This window comes from Daktulosphaira vitifoliae, unplaced genomic scaffold (genome assembly GCF_025091365.1).
Source record: "Daktulosphaira vitifoliae isolate Bord-2020 unplaced genomic scaffold, ASM2509136v1 Scaffold_2, whole genome shotgun sequence".
In the NCBI taxonomy this organism is placed as follows: Eukaryota; Metazoa; Arthropoda; class Insecta; order Hemiptera; family Phylloxeridae; genus Daktulosphaira; species Daktulosphaira vitifoliae.
This window is the reverse complement of record NW_026099573.1, coordinates 18,628,918-18,650,860: the sequence shown is the minus strand read 5'-3', so window position 1 is coordinate 18,650,860 and position 21,943 is coordinate 18,628,918. Positions and strand designations below refer to the sequence as shown.

Genomic DNA, 21,943 nt, shown 5'->3' with positions numbered 1-21,943 from the left:
TTGTCCGCTGACCTTTGACGCGGTCGCATGTGTAATAGATTGATTTTCTTGGCGGCCACCACTAACTTTAAACGCGCGCGTACGTTAATTCTACGCACAACGACTGCGACGGTTCTTGACGGCGGCGGGTCCCTTACGATGACCTCCGCTCATTCAATTTCCTGCGTTTAATTTTTTTTCTACGTCCCGTCTTAAATTGGTATACAACACTCGACGTCAGCAGTGTGAACGGCGCGCGTGATCGTGCGCGTATGTAACGGAGAGCCTCGTCGTTTAACGTTTTTAAAAATTATCAACCACATCCACCAGTCCGTGGGAACGTCAGCGAATTAATTAAATTCAGCGCTCGACGTGCGATTTAATTTCCAAAAAAAACAACAACCAAAAACAGTTTTAAAATTCCGGCGACATTTACATAATAAAAAAATCAACGAACTTTATTCGCCGTAACGATTACTCGTACGCCGTATTAGCTTTTAGACCGTCTCGACTTTAAACGACGCACCTCGACTATTTTCTGCCGTCTCGACGATCTCTAAACTTATCTAAACGATGTCCTGCACGAATCGGAGATCGCAATGTACGAACGGTCGCGTTAAAAAGATAACGACCACGCGACTCAAAAAGAACATCGGACCCTCGTAATCATCAATAACGAATTATTAATCCAATACACAACGTTAGTTCAATTAATATATATGTAATCGGTTAATGCAGCGCATTATAACTTGTTTGTGTGTGTTTTTCGCATACCTCTGCGATAAATCACACACGGGACGCATAACAACGATAACGCGTTATCGGCCTGTGATCCCGAGAGCTCCGTTTCTAGAGCACGAGAAGTACACCGCAATAACAATTAGTAACTAGACTCGGTACAGATTCATGCCGAGCGTGTTAACGTGCCAATAGTTAGGCCACAGGTTCGACAATCATCGTTACGCGAGTCGTGGCCTTGTGGCATTTGTGTACTACTATTGGAGCGCACACACACGCGCATACATCACAACGATTGTTTGTCGAGCAATAGGTAATCTCTCTCGTTAAAACGTCCGAAGAGCCGCTAGGTTTTGTTACAATTGTTGGCGCTCCGTGTTTTTCACACGCGTTAATTACACCCGATGATTATTAAACGTTATTATCTATTGTCTATCCGACCTCTATCGCGTCCGTTATCGTCGTTGCCAAACGAGATATTGATAAGGTCGTCTCGTTTTGAGGAAAACTTTATCGGCACAAGAGAAGACGGGGTAATGTCGGAGAGTGGTCGTACTTGTCGTGTTCACGAAATCATCGAATTAAAAATACGTGACCCGTTTAAACAAAAATGTAACACTGTGAAATTCGGACTCGATATCCTCTACCGGGCTACCCGGTGAAAATATCACCGGATAGCCTTCAGTTCCGTTTAGTCGAATCGATAGTAATATTGGGTAATAAAATTCGTTTTATACTTTTTGTGCGCGCCGTATCGCTACGACCTCAATACAACTGCTTGCGCTCGCAGAGATTAAACTCGTTAGGACTGACCGAAGGGGCTGATGCGTTTTCGTGTGCTGCTGCTGTCGGTGACTATATTCAATTGGATACAACGCAATCGCGTTCGCCGTGTGACCGTCGGAGAACGACCAAAATCGCTGGTCGGACGCGGTCGTTTCAGGTGAGAAATTGTCAGAAAATTTACATAGTACTTTGTGTGTGACGGTCACGCGTCACCTTTGTACGCGTCGTCCAAGGTCGAGAGCGCACAACTAGTTGCACCGCCGATGCCTTTCTGCGGTCCGTACATTGTCATCGTGTACACGAAACGTTTCTTAATTTTTTCATTGGCGCGTTAACCGCGGTCAATTAGTAGTAGTCTTGTAATTATTACGAAAACGACAGAAAAACGTTTGTTTTTATTTTAACCTAGGCAGGCCTCGTAATGGGCCACCAATTAGTAAAACGCAAATAGAATTTTGTTTATTTTATTACACTCTCGTATATCGTCGACGTTCGTGATCGTTGGCGACCGTAGGGGTTAAGTTCAAATAGAGTTGACGGGAACGAACTTTGCGGACTGAGCGTGCGGCGTTTGTGCGTATTTCACATTCGTAATACAATCGAAATAGCGAACCAACGGCAGCGGTGTTGTTATCGGCGACAACTTCAATTTGTGTTAATCAGGCTACTGGGATTGCCGCCGCCTCTCTTGCTACTCTCATTATCGCCATGGTTTTTCTGGTGGGTCGTTACTAGGAAATGTTTCGTTCGCCGCAGTAATCTATTATTATCGATACCGACCAATTCGGTTTACCCCGTTTTACGATTCCGCGAACACCCCGACCGGGTTTTCGCAACGTTTTCTTAGAATCACCGAGCGTTGTCGTCCGCGCGTCGCTTCTCTCTGTGGACGGCAGTAAGCTAGTAGACGATGGCCGCGTAGTGTGTGTACTGATCGATAAATTATCGACTGGGATTTTTCGTTCGAGTGTGTTTTTTCGTATTAGTGCGCGTTGTGAATTCCATATACGCGATTCGCGTACTGCGTTTTTTCGTAACTTGACGAGCGGCCGGAGGATCTCGTGTGGCCGGCAGGACGGCGTGTCACGGGCAACGGATGGCGGCGACCGCCAAAACCAGTAGTTACGGACGGTCGAGTGAGTGTGCAAAAATATGTCAAAGAGGTTATGAAAAGTTGTTTTTTTTCTGTACTCGTAAAAAACGGTTTCCAGAATGTGTTCAACGCGCCTTTCCAATGTTCTCGTTGACGTAACGCTGTATTCGATATGCTGTCGGGTCGGCAATGGCTTTTGGCGGCCGGTTTTTTCTAGTCTAAGGAATCGACGTTTTTCAAAAGGCGTACACGAGTAGTCGGACTGAGAATTCGTTTAGTCTATATTTAGTTTATTTAGTCTATTCGTCACAGATAAATTTCGCGCACGGATTATATTTATTCGGCAAATAGACGAGTAGTTGAGAACTCGGCTTTTTATGACGTTCGTATGTGTTTTTACAACTGACGTATTGTATCGGTGCCGCCGATATTGTTGGACTCGTTAAATAGAAGCATACTTGTCGTTATTATTTTTTTTTGCGCGCCGGTCGCGTTTTTAACTTCTAGGCATAATTCCATTGACGGATTCGTCACTATTTTTGGCTCGTCTGCCGTTGCCTCGGCATCCAATACGTTTCACACCCCATAGATTATGTCGTAATCGAAATCTTTTTCGATTTAGCTTTTTCGAACGCGCACATTTTATGCGATTCGCATTTTGGTGTGTTGACATCGTCGAAATATCGAGTCGTACGTTTTATGTTTTTCTACAAACTCCGTCGTCACTTCGCCCTTTCAAAATCATCGAATATCTTTTACAAAACGGACACGCGGGTCCGAATGTTGACGACCGGTTTTTCGGAGTTTTAACCGACGACGGCAGACGACAGTGGACGATAAGTGTGTCTTGTCCGAAATGAAAATATTTAATTGGCAACGTAATCGCTGATCGGCAGCGTTGTTTATGTCGTCGGCAATAATTGTCGCGCCATCTTTTTTCGATTTTGTCGTTGTGGGTTTTTACAACTCGGTACGCGCACACGATTTAAATAACCGTTTAACAGCCATTATAAAAAATTACAAACGTCAAGACGCTCCGGGGACGAGTCGGTTGACGGCAGCCATGTGTTTTACCGTGTTCACATATATTTACATGTTATTACAAGTATTTACATATTTTCCCGATAATAATAACGACGACGACAACTCTTCTGCGTGACCCTATTGTCGTGAACCCATTTCGGTTATAGGTCGCATTTGTGTCGATACGTCGTGTATCGAGTACACTGAACACTCGAACAAATGTGTGTGTTTTAAGCGAACTATTTTTTTCTTATGGTTTCCAAACGGACGCGCAACACTTGCCGACGCCCGTTTTTTTCATTCTTATTATTATATAGTACGACACGACTAATTAAAACCTATACCGGAGCGATTACGAGAAATAAATACTAACACACTCGGCTGTATTTGTTCGGGTTGCACGTCGTATTGGTCCTTTGTTAGGAAATATCGAACGAGTGTTGAATAACGGAGAAAACAAACGAAACAAAGAAAAAGAACACCCCCGTCAGTCAAAGATTTTCTTTGAGTTGTTTTTATTATTTGTTTCTTTGTCTAACTGAGCTTTGTGATGTATATCCGTGTATTCTTTTTCTGTTGAAAGTTCACACTTTTGTCGACCCCCTCCGATCTCGTTTGAGTAGACTACGTTCGCGGACACAACACACGGTAGTGTCGACCGTCGTATGATATCGCACATACCATACACTATATACTCGTGCACATGATTTCTATTGGACGTCTTCATTTCGTTTGACTCGACAGTGTGAGCTGACAAAATCATTTGGTCTACACTACTACTGTGTGCGACACGGGATACTGCCCACCCCTTTCATGGACGGGACCTAAAAAATATTTGGCGCGGGGAGTGAAAAATTGCCGATCAATAGAAACCTTTTTCTTCGTTAGACTACAAAAACAAACGTTATTATTTTTTTTTTGCGTATATTCAATCAAAATCGTTCTAGCCCATAATTTTGCGTTATTTGGACGCGAAGGGTCGTATTTTACCTATCCGACTGCGATATACCGGTTGCGATCGATTGTTCTTTTGATAATTAAACAATAATNAGAGTACCGGTTGCGATCGATTGTTCTTTTGATAATTAAACAATAATTTGTTAAAAACGATTCCATTGGAATATATGGGGCGAAAACNGCGATATACCGGTTGCGATCGATTGTTCTTTTGATAATTAAACAATAATTTGTTAAAAACGATTCCATTGGAATATATGGGGCGAAAACATGTTATTGCCAATGACGCGTTTTAGTCTATAAATATTTTTCAAGTTTACAATAAACGATTGTTAAACGTTTCGTATTTTCGACCATTGTTTTGATTTCTTTACTAGTCGTTACAGTTATTAGTCGATTGACTCTTAAAAAACACGGTAAATTGTTATGATAACTGCTATGTTATTATTGTATGTATTTATATATATTATCATTTTTCTGTTACTCGTAACGGTTAAAATGGTTGTTACACATTTAATAATGTAAACTAAAAAATTTGTGGGCCTTTATTTTTAATATTGTTTACCTTGTGTTATAACAATATAACAGTCAGATAATCTCTTTAAACTTAATTCGGGCTTCCCTTCCCCGGTGTACAATTTTTTGGGTTTTTACCATTGTTAAAAAAATCGATTTTCCGATTATATCCAACGACTTGTTTAATTGAATTTCTAATTTTCTCATCCCTCGTACAGCCATTATCAATAGCCTTTTCATTTCAATTATTATACACTTGAGGTGGGGGTGGGTGTTAAATGTAATTTTTTTGTCATTTTTCGTCTTCGATTCTAAAGACATTTTTTCAATAACAATACATATAGATTCTGACTAGAATTTAAATAATCCATATTTATAAAAACGCGTTACGATGGTGGATACCCCTTCTAAAAAGCGATTCTTTCTTTTACTTTCTTATCGCTTTTATCTAATTGTACGATTTTACTACCAATGTTTTCTACGCATTGTCGGCGACGACATAACGGACTTGTCGCATAGAGAATTCTATAACAACGACAATGGCGCCAGCGTAACGGCGTTTATCAAGAACCATATGTCGGGTATAAAAGAGAGAGCGGTGGTCGCCGCCGCCCTTCTTGTGATTTTACTTTTATCGTTAATTTTTACAGCACGATTGTCAAAACTGTTGAGCAATATTATAATTGTTTTTTACAATTGTTTATTATTATTATTATTTTTTTTATCGACTAATCAAATAATTATCCAGCAATAAAAACACACGCAATACATGGGACGGTTATCGTCGCGCACTTGCACGGCTAATTTCCAATCGATTGTTGTCGGTCGTTAAATGTAAATTTACGCGTAGCGTTTTGTACGCGCGCCGCCCTCGAAGACGACACCGCCACCTCTTCGTTTGTGCAGCCACTACCCGCACGCGCCACTTGTTACCAAATAGTAACTCATTATTATCGACGCCGTCAAGTATTGACCGACACCGCGTCTCTCCAAAATCGCGGCCGTACGCTAATCGACGCACGTAATCCATGACACGTAATTTCGTCGATACGACAACGCGCTCAGGTTGTGTAAGGGCGACGCGTCTTGACGTCCCCAGAAAATATGTTTAACGTGTTTCGCGTGCATTTCGTTATTTGACGCTCGCGGTGGCCTTCGACATACATTCGAAGAAACGGCACACACACTACCCGTCCGAGTTTTGCAACGTCGTGTATCTGTTACTAGCAGCTGCCTTTGCGGTCGCGTTCGGGTAGAGCATCTCGGCCCGCCGTCGTCACATCGATATCGATCGACGGTATTTTTATTTTTTCTTACTCTTTCGAGTGTCGGCTAATGATGCGGCGGTAATAGCCGCTGTTGTCGATTGTCTCTCATAAGGATTCTTATCCTCGTTTACGGTTTCTTTTTCGCCCGCAACCCCACCCACTAAACACAATGCGAGATGAATGTGTGTATTCGGGGAGCATAAATAAAATTAACGCGTACGCGTATGCTTATATGTGTAAAAAGCGTTAACGTTTTTCGGTTATTTGTTTATTACAAGCTGACCCCTCCCCCTGTATTGTCGTCGTCGTTTACGATTAAACACTACTATCGGCAATGCCCGTTTTTTCTTAATAAATCGCACATCCAATGATATGTTCCTCCACAGATTACACTATTAATTTTTGCACCGTTGACGCGATTGAACTCGTGTATATCTAAAGGATGCCGTTACTTCGATGCGACCACTCCCTGTTGACGTGAGCAGTTCCTCGTGATTCTTCTTCGATATCACCGAACGTCGGACGACATCCTAAACAATATGACAAAAGCGGGTTGCGTTTCCCCCTCCTCATACACATTCATAATCGGACCGACAGCGCGTCAATACATTGCAATATCGCTGTTCTGTTTTCATGTGTGTAAAATTTCCATTTCGTGGTGCCACCAGAGCGTTGTCGGCTCCAACAATATCATAGGCAGTACCGCGTATTCAATGCGCGTCTTTGGCGGCGTACACCCACGAAAAATAACGGGTATCTTCGCCGACGCCGGTCAAACGACCACCGGTGTGTGTACGACGGACTATTAGAACGGCGCGCGGCGCTGTTCCGTTGCTGTGTTATGGCGCATTTCGCGTGACAATTCATATTGTTGCCGTACAAAATTTACATTTGTCGTTTCGCGAGGACCCTCTCCATCGGTGCGGTCGTCGTCACCGACAAATAGTTTACGGTTTCATCATCATCATCATCACCGGTCGAAAAGAACCGGTTTGGTCACTACACGAAGAGGCGCGCTTACAACTGACTGCAGCGTGTTCTCTCGTCTTGGGCGCCCTTCGAAGATAGGTTAACTACGAATTTTTTACATATTCGCAGTTAGCCAATGCGTTGTCGTATTACCCTCGACCGATCACTCCGCGGTCGTCCGGTCGGCCGAGCGAAGGTGTTGCTCTTGAAAACATTATTGCATTCGCCTTGACACGGATAGTGTCTGTTTATGTGAGCGCGCGAGTGCACCTCGCGCGCTTTCAATTATTGTTGCCGTTTTTATTGTCACTTTAATATATGCCAGTCCATAAAAGTGTTGTTTAAACATAAAACAATAAAAGTTTGCTCGCACCCTATGTCGTTGACGAATACTCGTTAAAAAAAAAATTAATTGAGCAGAAAATTCTTTACAACACCAACACCCAAAAACGCCTTGATATTAACTCGACCGGTGCCGGTTGTTTTTATTCGAATTATTTTTAACGCGTAAAAAAAAATTGCACAAGAATTTCTTTTACGCCAGGGATGGCGGCGGGAGGGGTAGCGTCGATGGCCGTGGACGTGACTGCGAAGTTTCTCGTTTGAACACGTCACACCCTATNATTAATTGAGCAGAAAATTCTTTACAACACCAACACCCAAAAACGCCTTGATATTAACTCGACAGGTGCCGGTTGTTTTTATTCGAATTATTTTTAACGCGTAAAAAAAAATTACACAAGAATTTCTTTTACGCCAGGATGGCGGCGGGAGGGGTAGCGTCGATGGCCGTGGACGTGACTGCGAAGTTTCTCGTTTGAACACGTCACACCCTATTTGAACGGCTCGACAGCGGTGGCCCAGAGTGGTAATATCAGAGCGACCGTACCCACACACCGCGACTGCGAGTAGTTCTTGTAAAATATTCTTGTGCGCTGCGTAGATATGGCGGAGTAGCGGTAGTGGCCGGGGGTTCTTTGCCGCGGAAAAGTAGGGACGCTCCCGCAGTGCGTTCGTGTGGGACCGAACAACAGCGGCGGTGGCGGTGGTGCTGCTGCTGCTGGCAGCAGTCGATGGCGCTGTCTGGTCGATGATGGTAGTGGTGCGTTGCAGCCGGCACCGGTGTGTACAGTATACGTTTGTGCGTTACACAGTGGTGGTACGCGGCGGTGCCAGAAAGACACCCGTTGGTACTGTACGGTGCGTTTGCGTGTGCGTGCGCGATATTCATAGTGTATCTGTGCGCCAACAACGGCAGCAGCTGCTGTCGTCGTGCGACACGTCGGTCGACGGGCACATTTTTGCCCGTGAGTAACGAAACTGCGGCGGCATAACGTTTTCTCTTTACCGGTAAGTACATGACAAATGTGTGTTTTTTTTTTTTTATAACAAAGCCAGTCGTATTTTTATGCGATCGCGTTCTTCTTCTTCTCGGTGGTATGTGTTTATATACGCATTTCATACCCTGTATGTATTCGCCTTACTGGCTTTTGGCCGATCGTCGTCGCTATAACCGAACTCGGACGGCGGCGGCTGCCGATGGCAGCGACACGTACGAGGGTCCTCTTTATTTTTAACGATCGACCGTGGCAACGGCGCGCGCGCGCGCGCCGCGCTATACTCCGCCGCCGCCGTTACCGCTAGTCTTTGTCGACTTTGAACGGCGGCGGCGGTGGTGAATGCGCCCAACAAAAACCCCACCAAACAGAGAGCGTACGGTGAGAGTACTCGAGTAGCTGCTTCTGCTTTTCTGCCTTTGCCGGCGACGACCGCAATCGATAAACCTCTGGGGCACTCGAAATAGGAAACTCACGGCCGTGTGGTATTGTCACCGACCACCGGCCGACGAGGGACTAGCCGTCGCCGTTCAATAGACCGTTTACCGAACATCCGAGCGGGCGGAAAAAATCGAAGAGATAGTCGTCAGGGTTGACAGGGAAAAGTGGACCGTGTGTGTTTGTGTGTGTGTGTGTTCGTCGACGAGAGCGCGACTCGTCGAGGCCGTTCATCCCGTCGTCCGATGCCCGCATTAGTGTTGGTGACAAACGGCCAGTAATTATTAACGAAGCCCGCACCATTGTCGGAAGAGTGGAACGGCGGCGGTGGCGACGACGACGACGACGACGGCTGTCTGAGTAATAGAATCTACTAAATAAATAAGTCTTCAAGGTCGACCGTATACAACGTGTGCAGAATTCTCGGCGTTCGACACAGCTGTATCGCGTTAAATACTCCGTTCTGTGTGTGTGTACCTAACGCACATTAGGTCTTAACAGCAGGGTCGGGGACATGTTCAACATCGGATCTCGAGTTTTGCCGCTATTATTGCCAACCGAATTAACTTGGCGTACAGCGAATTTCCGTCGCATTTAGACAAGAATATACTCGCGGTGTTGAAGGATTCGAGTCTGTAGTATTAAGAAAAAAGTCTTTATTGTTGTAGTAGGATAATATAATAGTCCAATTATATAGACATATTTCTTTTTTTTTTTTTATTTTAATAGTAACACGATTTTATCAACCGTTATTCGGTTTATGTAATTACCGTATAGTACTGTAATTTTTTTATTCTAGATTTTTAAAAATTTATTGTTTCAAACATAGTCTTTTACTCGAACGCCACTGGAGTAATCGTTATTGTTAGAAACGTTGTTCATCAAGTACTGTGAGGCATTTACTCGGCACGTCACCTCCCAGAGGACGTTTTCGATACATCTGTAAAAAATGACAGTTCACAATTGTTGAATTGATAAAATACATAATGTGTGATGGGCGTCAGAAGTTAGGCGATTAAATAACATTAAAAATTTTTTGTAAAACAAAAAGTTTAACGCACAAACATGTAAATTTGTTTTTGGTGTATTGTTTGAGCGCATATATATATATATATTTCTTTTTATGTATTGTATATATTTATTGCAATATTTTCGGTCAACACATTTTAACATCCTTTGAAAATTCCGAGTATGAACGGAAAATTATTGACCGGAAGAGTATTTTATCGTTTTAATGTAAAGTCGTGGCGTTGTAGGTGTTTTGTTGGAAATTCCGTAGACCCACACCGACTGGACTTTCGCATTTCGAGCTCTTATTGTGAATCGACGAAAACAATAAAATTAAAAAAAAAATAACTGCTACCTAAGAACACGTTATCGTCGTAGTACTAGCCAACCGTTAATCGGCCGGGGTAGGCCAGTGCTCGACTATATGAAGCGATTGATTACAGTGGATTTCGTATTCACCAACAAAGTCGTCCACCGTTATAATACAACGTCTCGCACGGTCCCTGCGATTAAAGGCTTGTGTGAGGGGGGGGGGACTATGGGGCTGCTAATTAAACTCGTCTGCTCTCGTTTTCGTCCAATTGAGATACGACGTCGAGCGGTTTCAAAGGAAGTGTGCCTGCAATTTTATCGACCGGCGAAACTCGTGACGATCGTCGCCTCGTTATTCTACGCGTTCTCGTATTACGGGCATGGGTTTTAACCGTTCGGGTTACGTTGTGTCTACCCGAGATATACGGTTTGGTTCACGTGTTACCTTCGTAAGCGCGTGTACGGACCCGTGCGCCGACTCTCAGCACGTCGGTGGCAACTATTCAAATCGCTGCTGAACACACACCGTATGACCGACCGGCCGTCGTCACGAATTACTGGCGATTGCAATTTCAGGCGTGCGAACGCATTCGTAACGTTGTCCGGTTTCCGGTGAGCCGATCAGAACGTTCGTTCCGTTTACAACGAGAAACGCTAGGGGAAATCGATTTTTATTTTTTCAGTGCAATATACATCACCGTTATCATCGCATATTGTACACATAGCATTGGCCGTACCACAATGTATTCGTATCGCAAGGAAGATAAGGATCTTAATGAATTCTCGAACACTCGACAATGACAATATCTCATTTCGTATACGTTTTACTGCAAAACGACAATTGCGCTCGAAGTAATGCGCAAATAAGAGTCCGATGAGTGTACACAACGGCGGCGGCAGTTAGTTACAGTGTTTTCGTTGAAAACCCCTCCGATAGCGAAAAGCACCGCTGCGGCGGTGACACACAATATCATAATAGATGCTCGTACACATTCTCTAGCACATTGTACACACGCATATTATACTATATTATGGTGTATGTTGTGCGTGTACGTACGTGTTTGTACATGTGTAATATTTGCCGAGCAGAAGCACAAACGTCGAGCGCGTTTGTCGCTCGTGTGTGTGTTTTTAAGTCTTCTGTAGTGGCTCATTGAAAACTGCGTGTGCACATCATCATCATCGTCATCATCATTAGTNTTCGTATCGCAAGGAAGATAAGGATCTTAATGAATTCTCGAACAATCGACAATGACAATATCTCATTTCGTATACGTTTTACTGCAAATCGACAATTGCGCTCGAAGTAATGCGCAAATAAGAGTCCGATGAGTGTACACAACGGCGGCGGCAGTTAGTTACAGTGTTTTCGTTGAAAACCCCTCCGATAGCGAAAAGCACCGCTGCGGCGGTGACACACAATATCATAATAGATGCTCGTACACATTCTCTAGCACATTGTACACACGCATATTATACTATATTATGGTGTATGTTGTGCGTGTACGTACGTGTTTGTACATGTGTAATATTTGCCGAGCAGAAGCACAAACGTCGAGCGCGTTTGTCGCTCGTGTGTGTGTTTTTAAGTCTTCTGTAGTGGCTCATTGAAAACTGCGTGTGCACATCATCATCATCGTCATCATCATTAGTAAACAGCTATTGTGTGCTGTTTGCGTGTGTGCTGCGGGCACCGGTAGCGATTCAATTCGGTTGCTTGTCGGTAATCGATGGACCACAAGACCGACGGGATCGTTTACGAGTGTTTACGCGGTGGTGTCGTTGCTGTGTATTTCAATCGCCGCCGCCGCCGCCGCAGTGTCTTTCCATTGTCGCGCTCTTTCCGACGTATCCCCGTCATCTGTAACGCCGGCCCCCCGAGTATTGTGCGTCGCCCCTGCCCCTCGGCCTGCACGTCTGCACCAGTATCGCGTGTTCGAACCAACGCCCATCCGACGAGAACGCCGCGTGTGTGTCGCGTTCGAACGACCGAATTATTTACACAGCGTTCGCGTCCGGTTTGAACGGATAATACGCGATGGCAGCGCTGTTGTGTCATTGCGTGTGCGTGTCTGCTGTTCGGCGACGTCCATGGGTTTTCAAAAATGTTTGACGTTGTAAAATAACGCTGTTTTTTTTACTGTTTAACGACCGCTGTAATATTTTTTTGTTATTTTACAACCGCGTTTTACCGCGAAAATCCCACTTGAACACATTCGTTTTTGATGACGCGTAATTAACGACATTGTTTTTAGGTGACCCAACCGAGGAGGTGCGGTCACACCACCGGCGAGGGGTCCAACACAGTGGACGTCGATAACCGGCGGCGCGGTAAACAGCGATGATTCGTTCTCTAGGAGAGCGTCGCCTAAGTATAGTCCCAAGTGACTACTAATCGGCACGATAATAACTATCATTCCAAGTCTCTCTCGAGTATTACCGCCGTCAGAAATACGTTTAGCATAAAAAATTACCGTTTCGTTTTCGCCCGTAAATTTGTTTTATTTCAAAACGATTTTCGGCACAGAGTTTACACGAAAATCAAAAACTACACGCTTTAAATTACGGGAAGCAACGGCGTCGTCGACGGCGCGCGTTTGTCTTTGCCTGATGCATAACGTATACGTTCGTTGTGTGTTGTACACTACAAGTTTATATTATTGTACGAGTTATGTATGTGTTTGTGTCTCTTTGAATAGATATTGTCGCCGAGGTGAGCCCGAGAGTCGAGTGTAAAGGTCTTGCGTGTCGCGACACGAAAGGACGAAACGGTTTACGACTATATGATTTTTTTACTCTGCGAGTTATTATTGTGTCTGAGAAGTCGTGTAACCGCCACAAACGTTTTTCGGCCGGCCAGGGGAAAAGCAAATTTTTTCTACGCGACCAAATATTTTTTCAACGCCCAGACTCGTACGCGATTCTTTTGTGCAAACAGTGAAGACTGTTTGCACAAAAGAATTCACAACAACACGTGGCCACCGACTTTCGTGATGCGCTTTCGACGAGGCCTCTCTCTATTCGAAGAATCTTTTGCATCGCACAAAGCAGCTCATTTGTCGCTTTACGATATTAAAATTAACAGCGTTACATGATTTAATGGAAAATATTGTGTCGAAATAAAAGCCGTCGAGTGGAATAATTACCGAATGAGATTTATTAACCGTACTATGAATTTTTTTTTATTATAAATGATTTTTTCTTAAAATTGTATAAATTAAAATTTAATTCAATTTTATAAACTGTTGGTAAATGTAAAGTTAATTGAAAAAAATATATATTCCTGAGGGTATTTCTAGGGGTAACTTTCTAAAGTAAATTTTATTCTTTATTATTATTATTACTTTTTTTTTTTTACTAAATTGTGAACGGTGTAAATAAAAATTTCACTGGTATCGATAAACAATATCGTATTATTACTTTTTAAGTTAATTTATGCATATTTAGTTGTGCAACCTAAGAAGAATGCTTGTGTATTATATGCGTTTTGATAAAAAAATAGAGCGTCGCTAAACGCTAAGCCGCTCCTCGTCTTTTCAAAATCTTCAAATGCTAATTTCCCAAAAATATAATAATACAAAACTGGTTGTCGAGCACTCGATATTTTATTTAGATCATTGTCCGTTTAGTAGTAAAAATAATAATAATACGTTCCCGTTTAACTTTCGAAAGTTATGCCTAAAATCAACACTTAGGAATAATTTTTTTTTGCACTTAACTTACCATTGTTAGTACAACTAAGTTTAGTACAACATAGTTTACAATGGTTTATAAAAATAAATTCAATTTTTTTTCTATACATTTTTATAAATGACAAAATGGGTGGTCGGGTTGGTAGTATGCTCAACAAAAATCACCTTGTATTAAAGAATTAAACTCGATGTTAATTAATTTGATTCGGTTTAATGTAATTGTCGTTCAGCCAATTTGTTCTTTCTCCTCCGAACCAATAGAGAGTCGTATCGTAAACGGAGAAAATTGTCGAGAACAGGCCTAACCATCACACTTCCTATGAATTGTTGTGGATAGATGTTTTGGAATCGTGAGGGGAGGGGTGAGAGATGATCACGGCGGTATTTCTGTGTGATTTGACGTCGTTTAAACAGTTCGGTACACTCGCGTTCGGGCGGTCACGCGAAATCGATTGAAATAACTTTTTGAATATTTTATCATCTGCTGTTGGTGGTGGTACACGTGGTCGTCGTTGTCGACGACGCAAAAAGAGGAGATTTTTTTATTTATTCAGCTATTATCGGGCGGTCATCGAAATCGTTACGATGGTCGAGGACGGCGACAAAACCCATCGTGTATAATATCTTTAGTGATATGATTTTATTTCATTATTTTTGTTTTTTTTTAATTTTATACAGAGCGACGGCCTCCGCACTTGGCCCCCCTCAGGTGTTTATACAACGTGTCTCGGTGTGAGTGTGGTAACATTGATTTGTAAACATCGAAAACAATAAAATTTACCGATGTCCAAATTTCATTCGGTTGCTGCTTATCACGCGTTACTAATTAATAACGAATTCGACGTGAGGCGAACGCGCGCAAAGTTTCTTAATTAGCAAAAAAAAAAAAAAAAATTATTACTGCTGGTAATCAAACGGTCGATTAAGTCTCATAATGGAACACTTAATTTTAGATCGATTTCAACAATAATCGACCGTCAAACGATTGGGACATTATTGCAAGTTTCACTTGCAATAAATTTTTTGTTTTTTCGTTTGATAATTAAATTTCAATGACGAGTAAACAATTAAACGAATAAAAAAAACTATCGATTTAATTTCATGCAATCGAGTGACAATATCGAGTACAAGAACACGTCGGGGAATCGGTGAGAACACGACGGTAATTGACACGTGTAAATTATAGAAAAGCTTTTGGAATTTTGGCACACTCGAATGTGTCGTTCAAAAACACTTTATTATTTAGGTATTAAGTGTGTTCGATCTTTCGCTTTTAGGTCGCGTACGTCGATATTCCGTCGCGCAAGCCCTTTGTTAATTTTTTTTTCACAAATATAAGATGGGCTCCCCTAAGCAATCGACGACGTTGGGTTAAGTGGACTCGCGCGATAAAAAATACCAAAGGGTTATAATAACCACTGCTGTTGTGCGCTGAAAGTACATTTACGCCGTTCTCGTTATTACTATTATGCATAATAGTAATACATGTTTATTATGTATAATTGATGTGAACGCGCTTACGGTCTACAGATCACTATCCGCATATTGTCCACGCCGGTAAGTAGACGCACATCAAAACAACTCGATTGTTGTTATGTTGATACGGAGGAGAGGAGAGACGGTGTATTATTTTTTTATAAACGGCATAACGACTATGATCGTCTTTCGCTCCAGATGCTTCCATAAATTACCGCAATCGTTCACCTCCGGGACTTTATTTTTCGGAATCGCGGCCCGTTTACTTTTATTTGGTTCCCGTAAACACGAAAAAAACATCGGAGAACGTCGTCTTTGTGTAGACTCGAAAAGGATTTTCTTTTCTCTCTCTGTCATCGCCGCCGCCGTACGTGTAAAAACTTATTTCGTGTCGGGCTCATGTCAGGGATTACGTCTTCCCCGCGTTTTTATTTCGCATCTCTGACACGATCACCTCGTTCGGTTTTACACACACACACACACACACACACACGGTAATGCGGCGTGTGTACAGTACTAGTTTTATTATTTGGACGATACCGCCTAGTCAGGTGTGTGACGCGCAGCGTAGGAGCGAATAGAAAAAGGAGCCGGGAGGGAAGTTTGAGAAGTCGCCCGTTTGCGCTTTTATAGCTTTTCGCGTTTTCTTTTTCGTTGGGAGTTGGCGGTGGGGCGGTGGCAACCAACAACGGTGGTATTTCTTTTTTTGTTTTGTCTACACTTTTTCGGCGAATTTTGTTTTCACTTTTTTACTTGGCCCGCAGGCACACGCCAATGCGTCGTTTCCACAAAAAGCGTGTGTAGCAAGCGGCAGCTCGCCACCGCCGGGTTTTCCCGCCAACAGCATAATGTTATTACTGCCGTTCGCCGTCGCTATTGATTTCACTGGCCTTCCGCGCACGTTTCTTCCGAAGATTCGGGTCTCGAGCTTTGAATGACAGCTCTCACGCCGAACCGACAACAAAAGCTTACCGACCGACCGCTCGTTCTCGACCACGACGTCCGTCCACCCTAGTGATATGCGGTGGCCGCGGCGGTGTAGAGATGTCAATAGCTTAACTGACGGTCATTTCGATCGTTGCGAGCGAATTGAAACCCTCAACAAAACTGACAACGACCGCGCGGAGCATAGCACTTATTCTTGTGCACACACTCTTTCACGCCCTCGCCCGTCTACCTCGACTTTACCCCGATTCCTCCGCCCGCAACCCCATCCCATCGCGATAAATCTTTGTCCGTCCGACATTCGCTAATGCGGTTGCCAAAGTGCGCGAGTATCGATCGGTTTTCTATATATATATATTACCTACGACCGCAACAATGGCGGCGGCCATCGCGTCGCTGTAGGATTTTTGTCCTCTTGTGCCTTTTTTTTTTCTGCGTCTGTCGGCCGTGCCAGCGTGTGTGTAACGGACATCGAGCCAACACTGAGAGCGGGGCGGAGGTGTCGCGTAATCGCGGTTTCCGTAGCCGTTGACGCGGTGGCTTTTGCAGTCTTGCGCGCGCACGCGGACAAAGGTTACACGTTCTGCGTTATTTTAAGACGACCGGGAGACCGGTGACGGAACGCTGAACACACTGCGGTTTAAGCGGGTCCTTTCCTTTTTGGGTTGGGCGCGATAATGCCGCCGGTTGCGATATATTGTGGGGGTAATGACCCACGCGGACGACCGATCAACCGACTGATGGTCGGGGACAATCGTCGTATAAAACGGTGTCGGACGCGCGTATCACCTGTCCGTTTTCTAGAGGGAATAAATCGACCGGAGAACAGCTGCGAGCTTTCCGACCCTAACGATCCGCCGCGCACCGCACGCCATCCTTTTCGTGTACGGGCGCACCTGATTATTACCGTCGGAAACACCCATCCTGCTCGAGTTATTCAATCAACCGCGTTACGAAAAACAATAACGATAGTAATAATACTGTTATTTTTGTTATGCGCGTGTGTGTTCCTTCGTGCGAAAAACGGAAGAGTTAAGCGGCAGTGGCTGCGTTGCATTTTTTCAGCCCATCCATATCGTCTTCGTATTATCCACATGGGTCGTTTATTTGTTTGTTGAAATCGCACTGCAAACGTTGCAGAACCGTAAGCCAGTGTCTTCTGTTGTGTGTATCGTTAAGGCATATTGTCCGTGTACGGACATGCAGTGTGGTATGTGGTGTACACACTAATACGTTTTTGAAATATTGTTTAAGTGTACCCCCCGACCCGCGAGTGTCGTTTCATTCCGAGATAATATTATAATATAGTTGAAGTGTTACGGGCGTTTCTAACATTCGCTTTGCGTAATTTGGTTGCCTTTTTTTTCCCCCGTCGAATTAAAAAAACCAAGTTAAAAAGAGTGGCGGTGGTGGTGAACAGGAGGAGAGGAATATAATATCAATGATTACGCAAGTTCCGGTGCCGGTGACGGCGGTACTCCGCATCGCATTGAAAAGAACCGTGTGCGCGGGGGTAGAGTGTGAAAAAAAAATTGCTAAAGAATATCATCGGCAACACCTCGTCGTCGTTTAAACAACGCGTACCGGCAAAAGCCGTTCGCAATGCAACGATCACACGTAATAGTCGTTTGCTCGTAATCTCTCGTTACTCACAATAAGTGACTTTTTACGAGTTTCGGCGCAGCGAGCATCGTAATAAACCGTGTTCTTTTCGGCACGTTTCAGCTCCCGTCGTAACCACTCCATCAAAGCGATATGTGTACCGACGCGTAGTCGTACGGTTGTCGTCATTAACCGTGTGGTTGTGTTTTTTATTTAATCGCCGACGATTATCGTTCGGACATCTAAATCGCTGGTAAATTCTTACTGCGCCCAAACCATAACTTTTGTAGCTTGTATAATTTTATACTTTTAAGTTCGATTATTGGTAGGAAGAGGTGGTTGTGTGGAGAGGAAGAGTAACTGTAGATCACTTTACCGACTTTTTGTGTCAATGATTGGAAACACCTACAGACGCGCCATCGGTAACGTCGTATCGCGCGGTGTTAAAAAAATAATCCTCTCGAATCCACTCTTTTTTTTCCATGCTCAGCAGTGTTTGTTCGTTTTCACTCTCTCTGTGTTTAGTGTGCAAAATCGAAACGGTATCCGTACTGTTCTATTAACTGCGCAAAACATCATCGGTGAGGTCATGCTCTAGAATAAAAATAAAAAAAAGAAATAGGTTGATACCACAGTCGAATTAAAAAATATCGATCATCGAATAGAGTCTCTTGTCGAATTCCTATGGGTTTTTTTTCGTCGACGATGCTTTTAAAACTCGAGTGTTTCGCTTTATCTACGAGCCGATAAAGAGGCCTTGCATACTTTTTCCGAAGTACACCACCTCGACGACCCACCCGCGCTGTGTACTACTGTCGAGTACTTGTTTTCGATAAACCCGTACACTTCATTCGGTACGGCTGGTGGCGAAAAAACCGCTTCGAAACGATCGTTTGGTTGTTCACCATAAAGTGGGTCGATTGTGTACGAATCCCACGGGCGTGGACGTCGACTAGAACTCGATGTGTACACCTACCGTGCGGATTATGTTCGTACCGTCGCTACAGAGCAGTGGCGTCTACGGCATATCGATATGTTTCTATAGGTGCCGCCGCCGCCGCCGCCGCCATCGTTGATTGATTAACTCGAACTTTGAAGAAAACGCGTGTGTAGTTCGAGCGTGCCCAGATAAGAGCAGACTTTAGTTGGGGGCCTCTCGTTAATAACAGCAGCTACTGTGGCACAACGTTCATCTCACCGAACGAAATTTCCAATGCCTCCCCTCTGCTTTACGACAGAGCGCCCGTGTCGGCTGTAAAGAGTACGGGTGGTGGACTTGGGTCGGTCGAAATTTATCAATAATCGTTAAATCGGATCTAAACGAAAAGTCCTGTAACACGTTAGATTTGTCTAATGAACTTCTATAGAACGGCGAAAGGCCAGCAGACGACTCGTGTAATAATTATTTACTGTCGTTTTGCGATGTGCGCGTTAGGTCTTCACAGAGACGTGTGTAATTCACTCGGGTTAGTTTTTCAATGGGAATAAACACTTATTAAAAACTAACCGCTTGTCAACGGCGCGTTCGAAACGCTTTATTCTAACCTCTCGACCGGACCTCGAGTTTTAGTTGTATTTTTATTGTATTTTTTAAGTAAATATTTGTTTCCAGTGTTTTTTACTCGTATTAAAAGTTTTTTTATTTTTTTATGTTGCAGGTAAGATCCGTGTGTAACGTATTCGGATAGCTTTCGACGTTTAATTGTCCATTTAACGGCTCCCCCCCANTGTTTCCAGTGTTTTTTACTCGTATTAAAAGTTTTTTTATTTTTTTATGTTGCAGGTAAGATCCGTGTGTAACGTATTCGGATAGCTTTCGACGTTTAATTGTCCATTTAACGGCTCGCCCATAATTAGTTAGAACGGGTGGATCACCTACTAGAATACGCAGTGATTAGTTTACAGCACCGTAGGTTATTGTCGCTATTGGTTTATTCAAATATTTTAATATTTTGTGGTTATTAGTCGCGTACATTTTGTAAGAATCTCGTATATCGCGTGTATTGAACACGTTTTGTTGAGTATACTAAAAAATAAAAGTGTCCAAACTACGCGCACATTATGTTGCGGCATATCCATGGAAACTGATGGGTTCCGCTCCACCCCCAACAGTAATATTCGAATATCATAGATGATTATGATCGAAAATAAAAGGTCTAGATTATGAAAATGGAATTTTATTCAGTGACAATATATTCACTGCCGTACATAACATCACCGGATATTACTATAAAGATCTTACTCTTTGGATAAATTAAAAAGTAATCGTTGGTAAAGTTAACCGACGAACCGCATGTGCGCGTTTAACAGGCACGTTTATACGCCTTTAGCAGGCCCTGATTAACAGTTTTATGGGCTCCGGGATGGTACCTCGAGATAAGCCCTCTTATGAAAAATATCGCCATTGTAAAAAAACCAGAAAAACTCTGTCTCTAATCGTGATTAGGCTAGTAAAATTCAAAATGAACCCACCCTAAAGCTCGTCGGTCCTTGTTGCGTTTGCCCCCCTCCCTTTTAATCCGGACATAACTTTTGTTTAAAGTGTCGGCAAATTAGCGTAGCGTTAATGAACTTAGTGTGGGCGTTTTTCGTTGTCGGTGCCGGTAAACAAAACGCCGCCGGTAACTGAACCGCATGTCGTTATTTGCACAACGGATCTAAACGGATTCCTCTCGGCGCGTAAAAGATTTAAAACGAATTTTATTTGTTCTGCCCGCGACCGATTAACTTTCACCTCTTTATTTTTTTACCGGCCCACAACTCGTTTTAAATCGTACTTGGGCTCTTGCAGACTTGTGTGTAAATCGCGGCCGGACTAATTATGTATTGTTAAACTTATTTTATGGTTTTCGTTTGCGCCTCTCTCCGCCTCGTCTGCCGTTTGCAAACAAAAAAAGTCACGAAACACAGTAACTGCTGCCGGTGTTGTTTGTTTATCGCGTGTAAAATGTTTACGACGTAATTTGTGTGCGCACGTTTGTCGAACGATCCGAATCCGAGCCGACTATTACGTACGCCCACCTGGACGGCACACGTATCCAACAGGTGTCGAATGTTGCTAACTCAAAACGAACGCCAACAAGCCCTTGGCGCCGACGTAGCCAGGATTTTTGTTTTGTGGGGATTGAGGTCCTAAGTGTAGGAGTATGTGGCTTACCGTGTACTCTTGTCAGTCATGTGCCGCTGATAGTAATAATTGATCAATGGGAGGGGGGAACAGTAGTCCCTTTTGTTCCCCGCGGGACAAGTTATATTTGTGTACAAACTTTCAATACTTCACGTCAAAATTACACTACTCGTGTTTAAAGTAACGTGTAGTTTAGTAATACTCTGCTGACGTATGGGTTATTTATTACTACAGTGCAGTCTTTTTAGCAACTGTTCTTTATGTTCTACTCGATAAGTTCCAATAGTGTTAGATCATTTTCTAATCAGTGCATTTATTAACACCGAGTCGGCAGCGGAGTACGTCGAGAAAACTGCAATAAATATTATTACTCCATAAAAATGACACGTGTCAAAATATGGAATAATGTAATTCTCGTTTATAGAATTACTGGAAAAATGAAATCCTATTGGCTCGCGCCTAAATGCATTTTTTTATTTTATGAAAAACTATGGTTTTTTTTAGGCCGACGCATATAACACAGATGTTAACTAACGTTACTCTATCAGAGACCGCGCGCGATACCACACGATTTCGTAACGAGTTTCCCAATCGAGTATTCTATTATATTCTTTGGTCTCATTTTTTTTTTCGTGTGCGTGTGCGTTATTGCTTTTCTGTTAGTGGAAACGTTGCTA

At 43.3% G+C, this 21,943-nt stretch overlaps 1 protein-coding gene and 1 long non-coding RNA gene across 2 annotated transcripts in view; both read left to right on the top strand.

The window, feature by feature from the left end:
- Nucleotides 1-1,526: 1,526 nt before the first annotated feature.
- LOC126899338 (uncharacterized) overlaps nt 1,527-21,943 on the top strand; it is a 50,545-nt gene continuing 30,128 nt past the window's right edge. The window contains exon 1 of the mRNA XM_050674129.1: nt 1,527-1,660. Coding sequence (XP_050530086.1) covers nt 1,542-1,660 — 119 coding nt within the window. The 5' untranslated portion in view covers nt 1,527-1,541. The remainder of the gene's footprint in view (nt 1,661-21,943) is intronic.
- On the top strand, nt 1,677-19,866 carry LOC126899342 (uncharacterized). The gene is made up of 2 exons (XR_007702557.1): nt 1,677-2,639; nt 19,798-19,866. It is a non-coding gene; the product is annotated as an uncharacterized LOC126899342 (long non-coding RNA).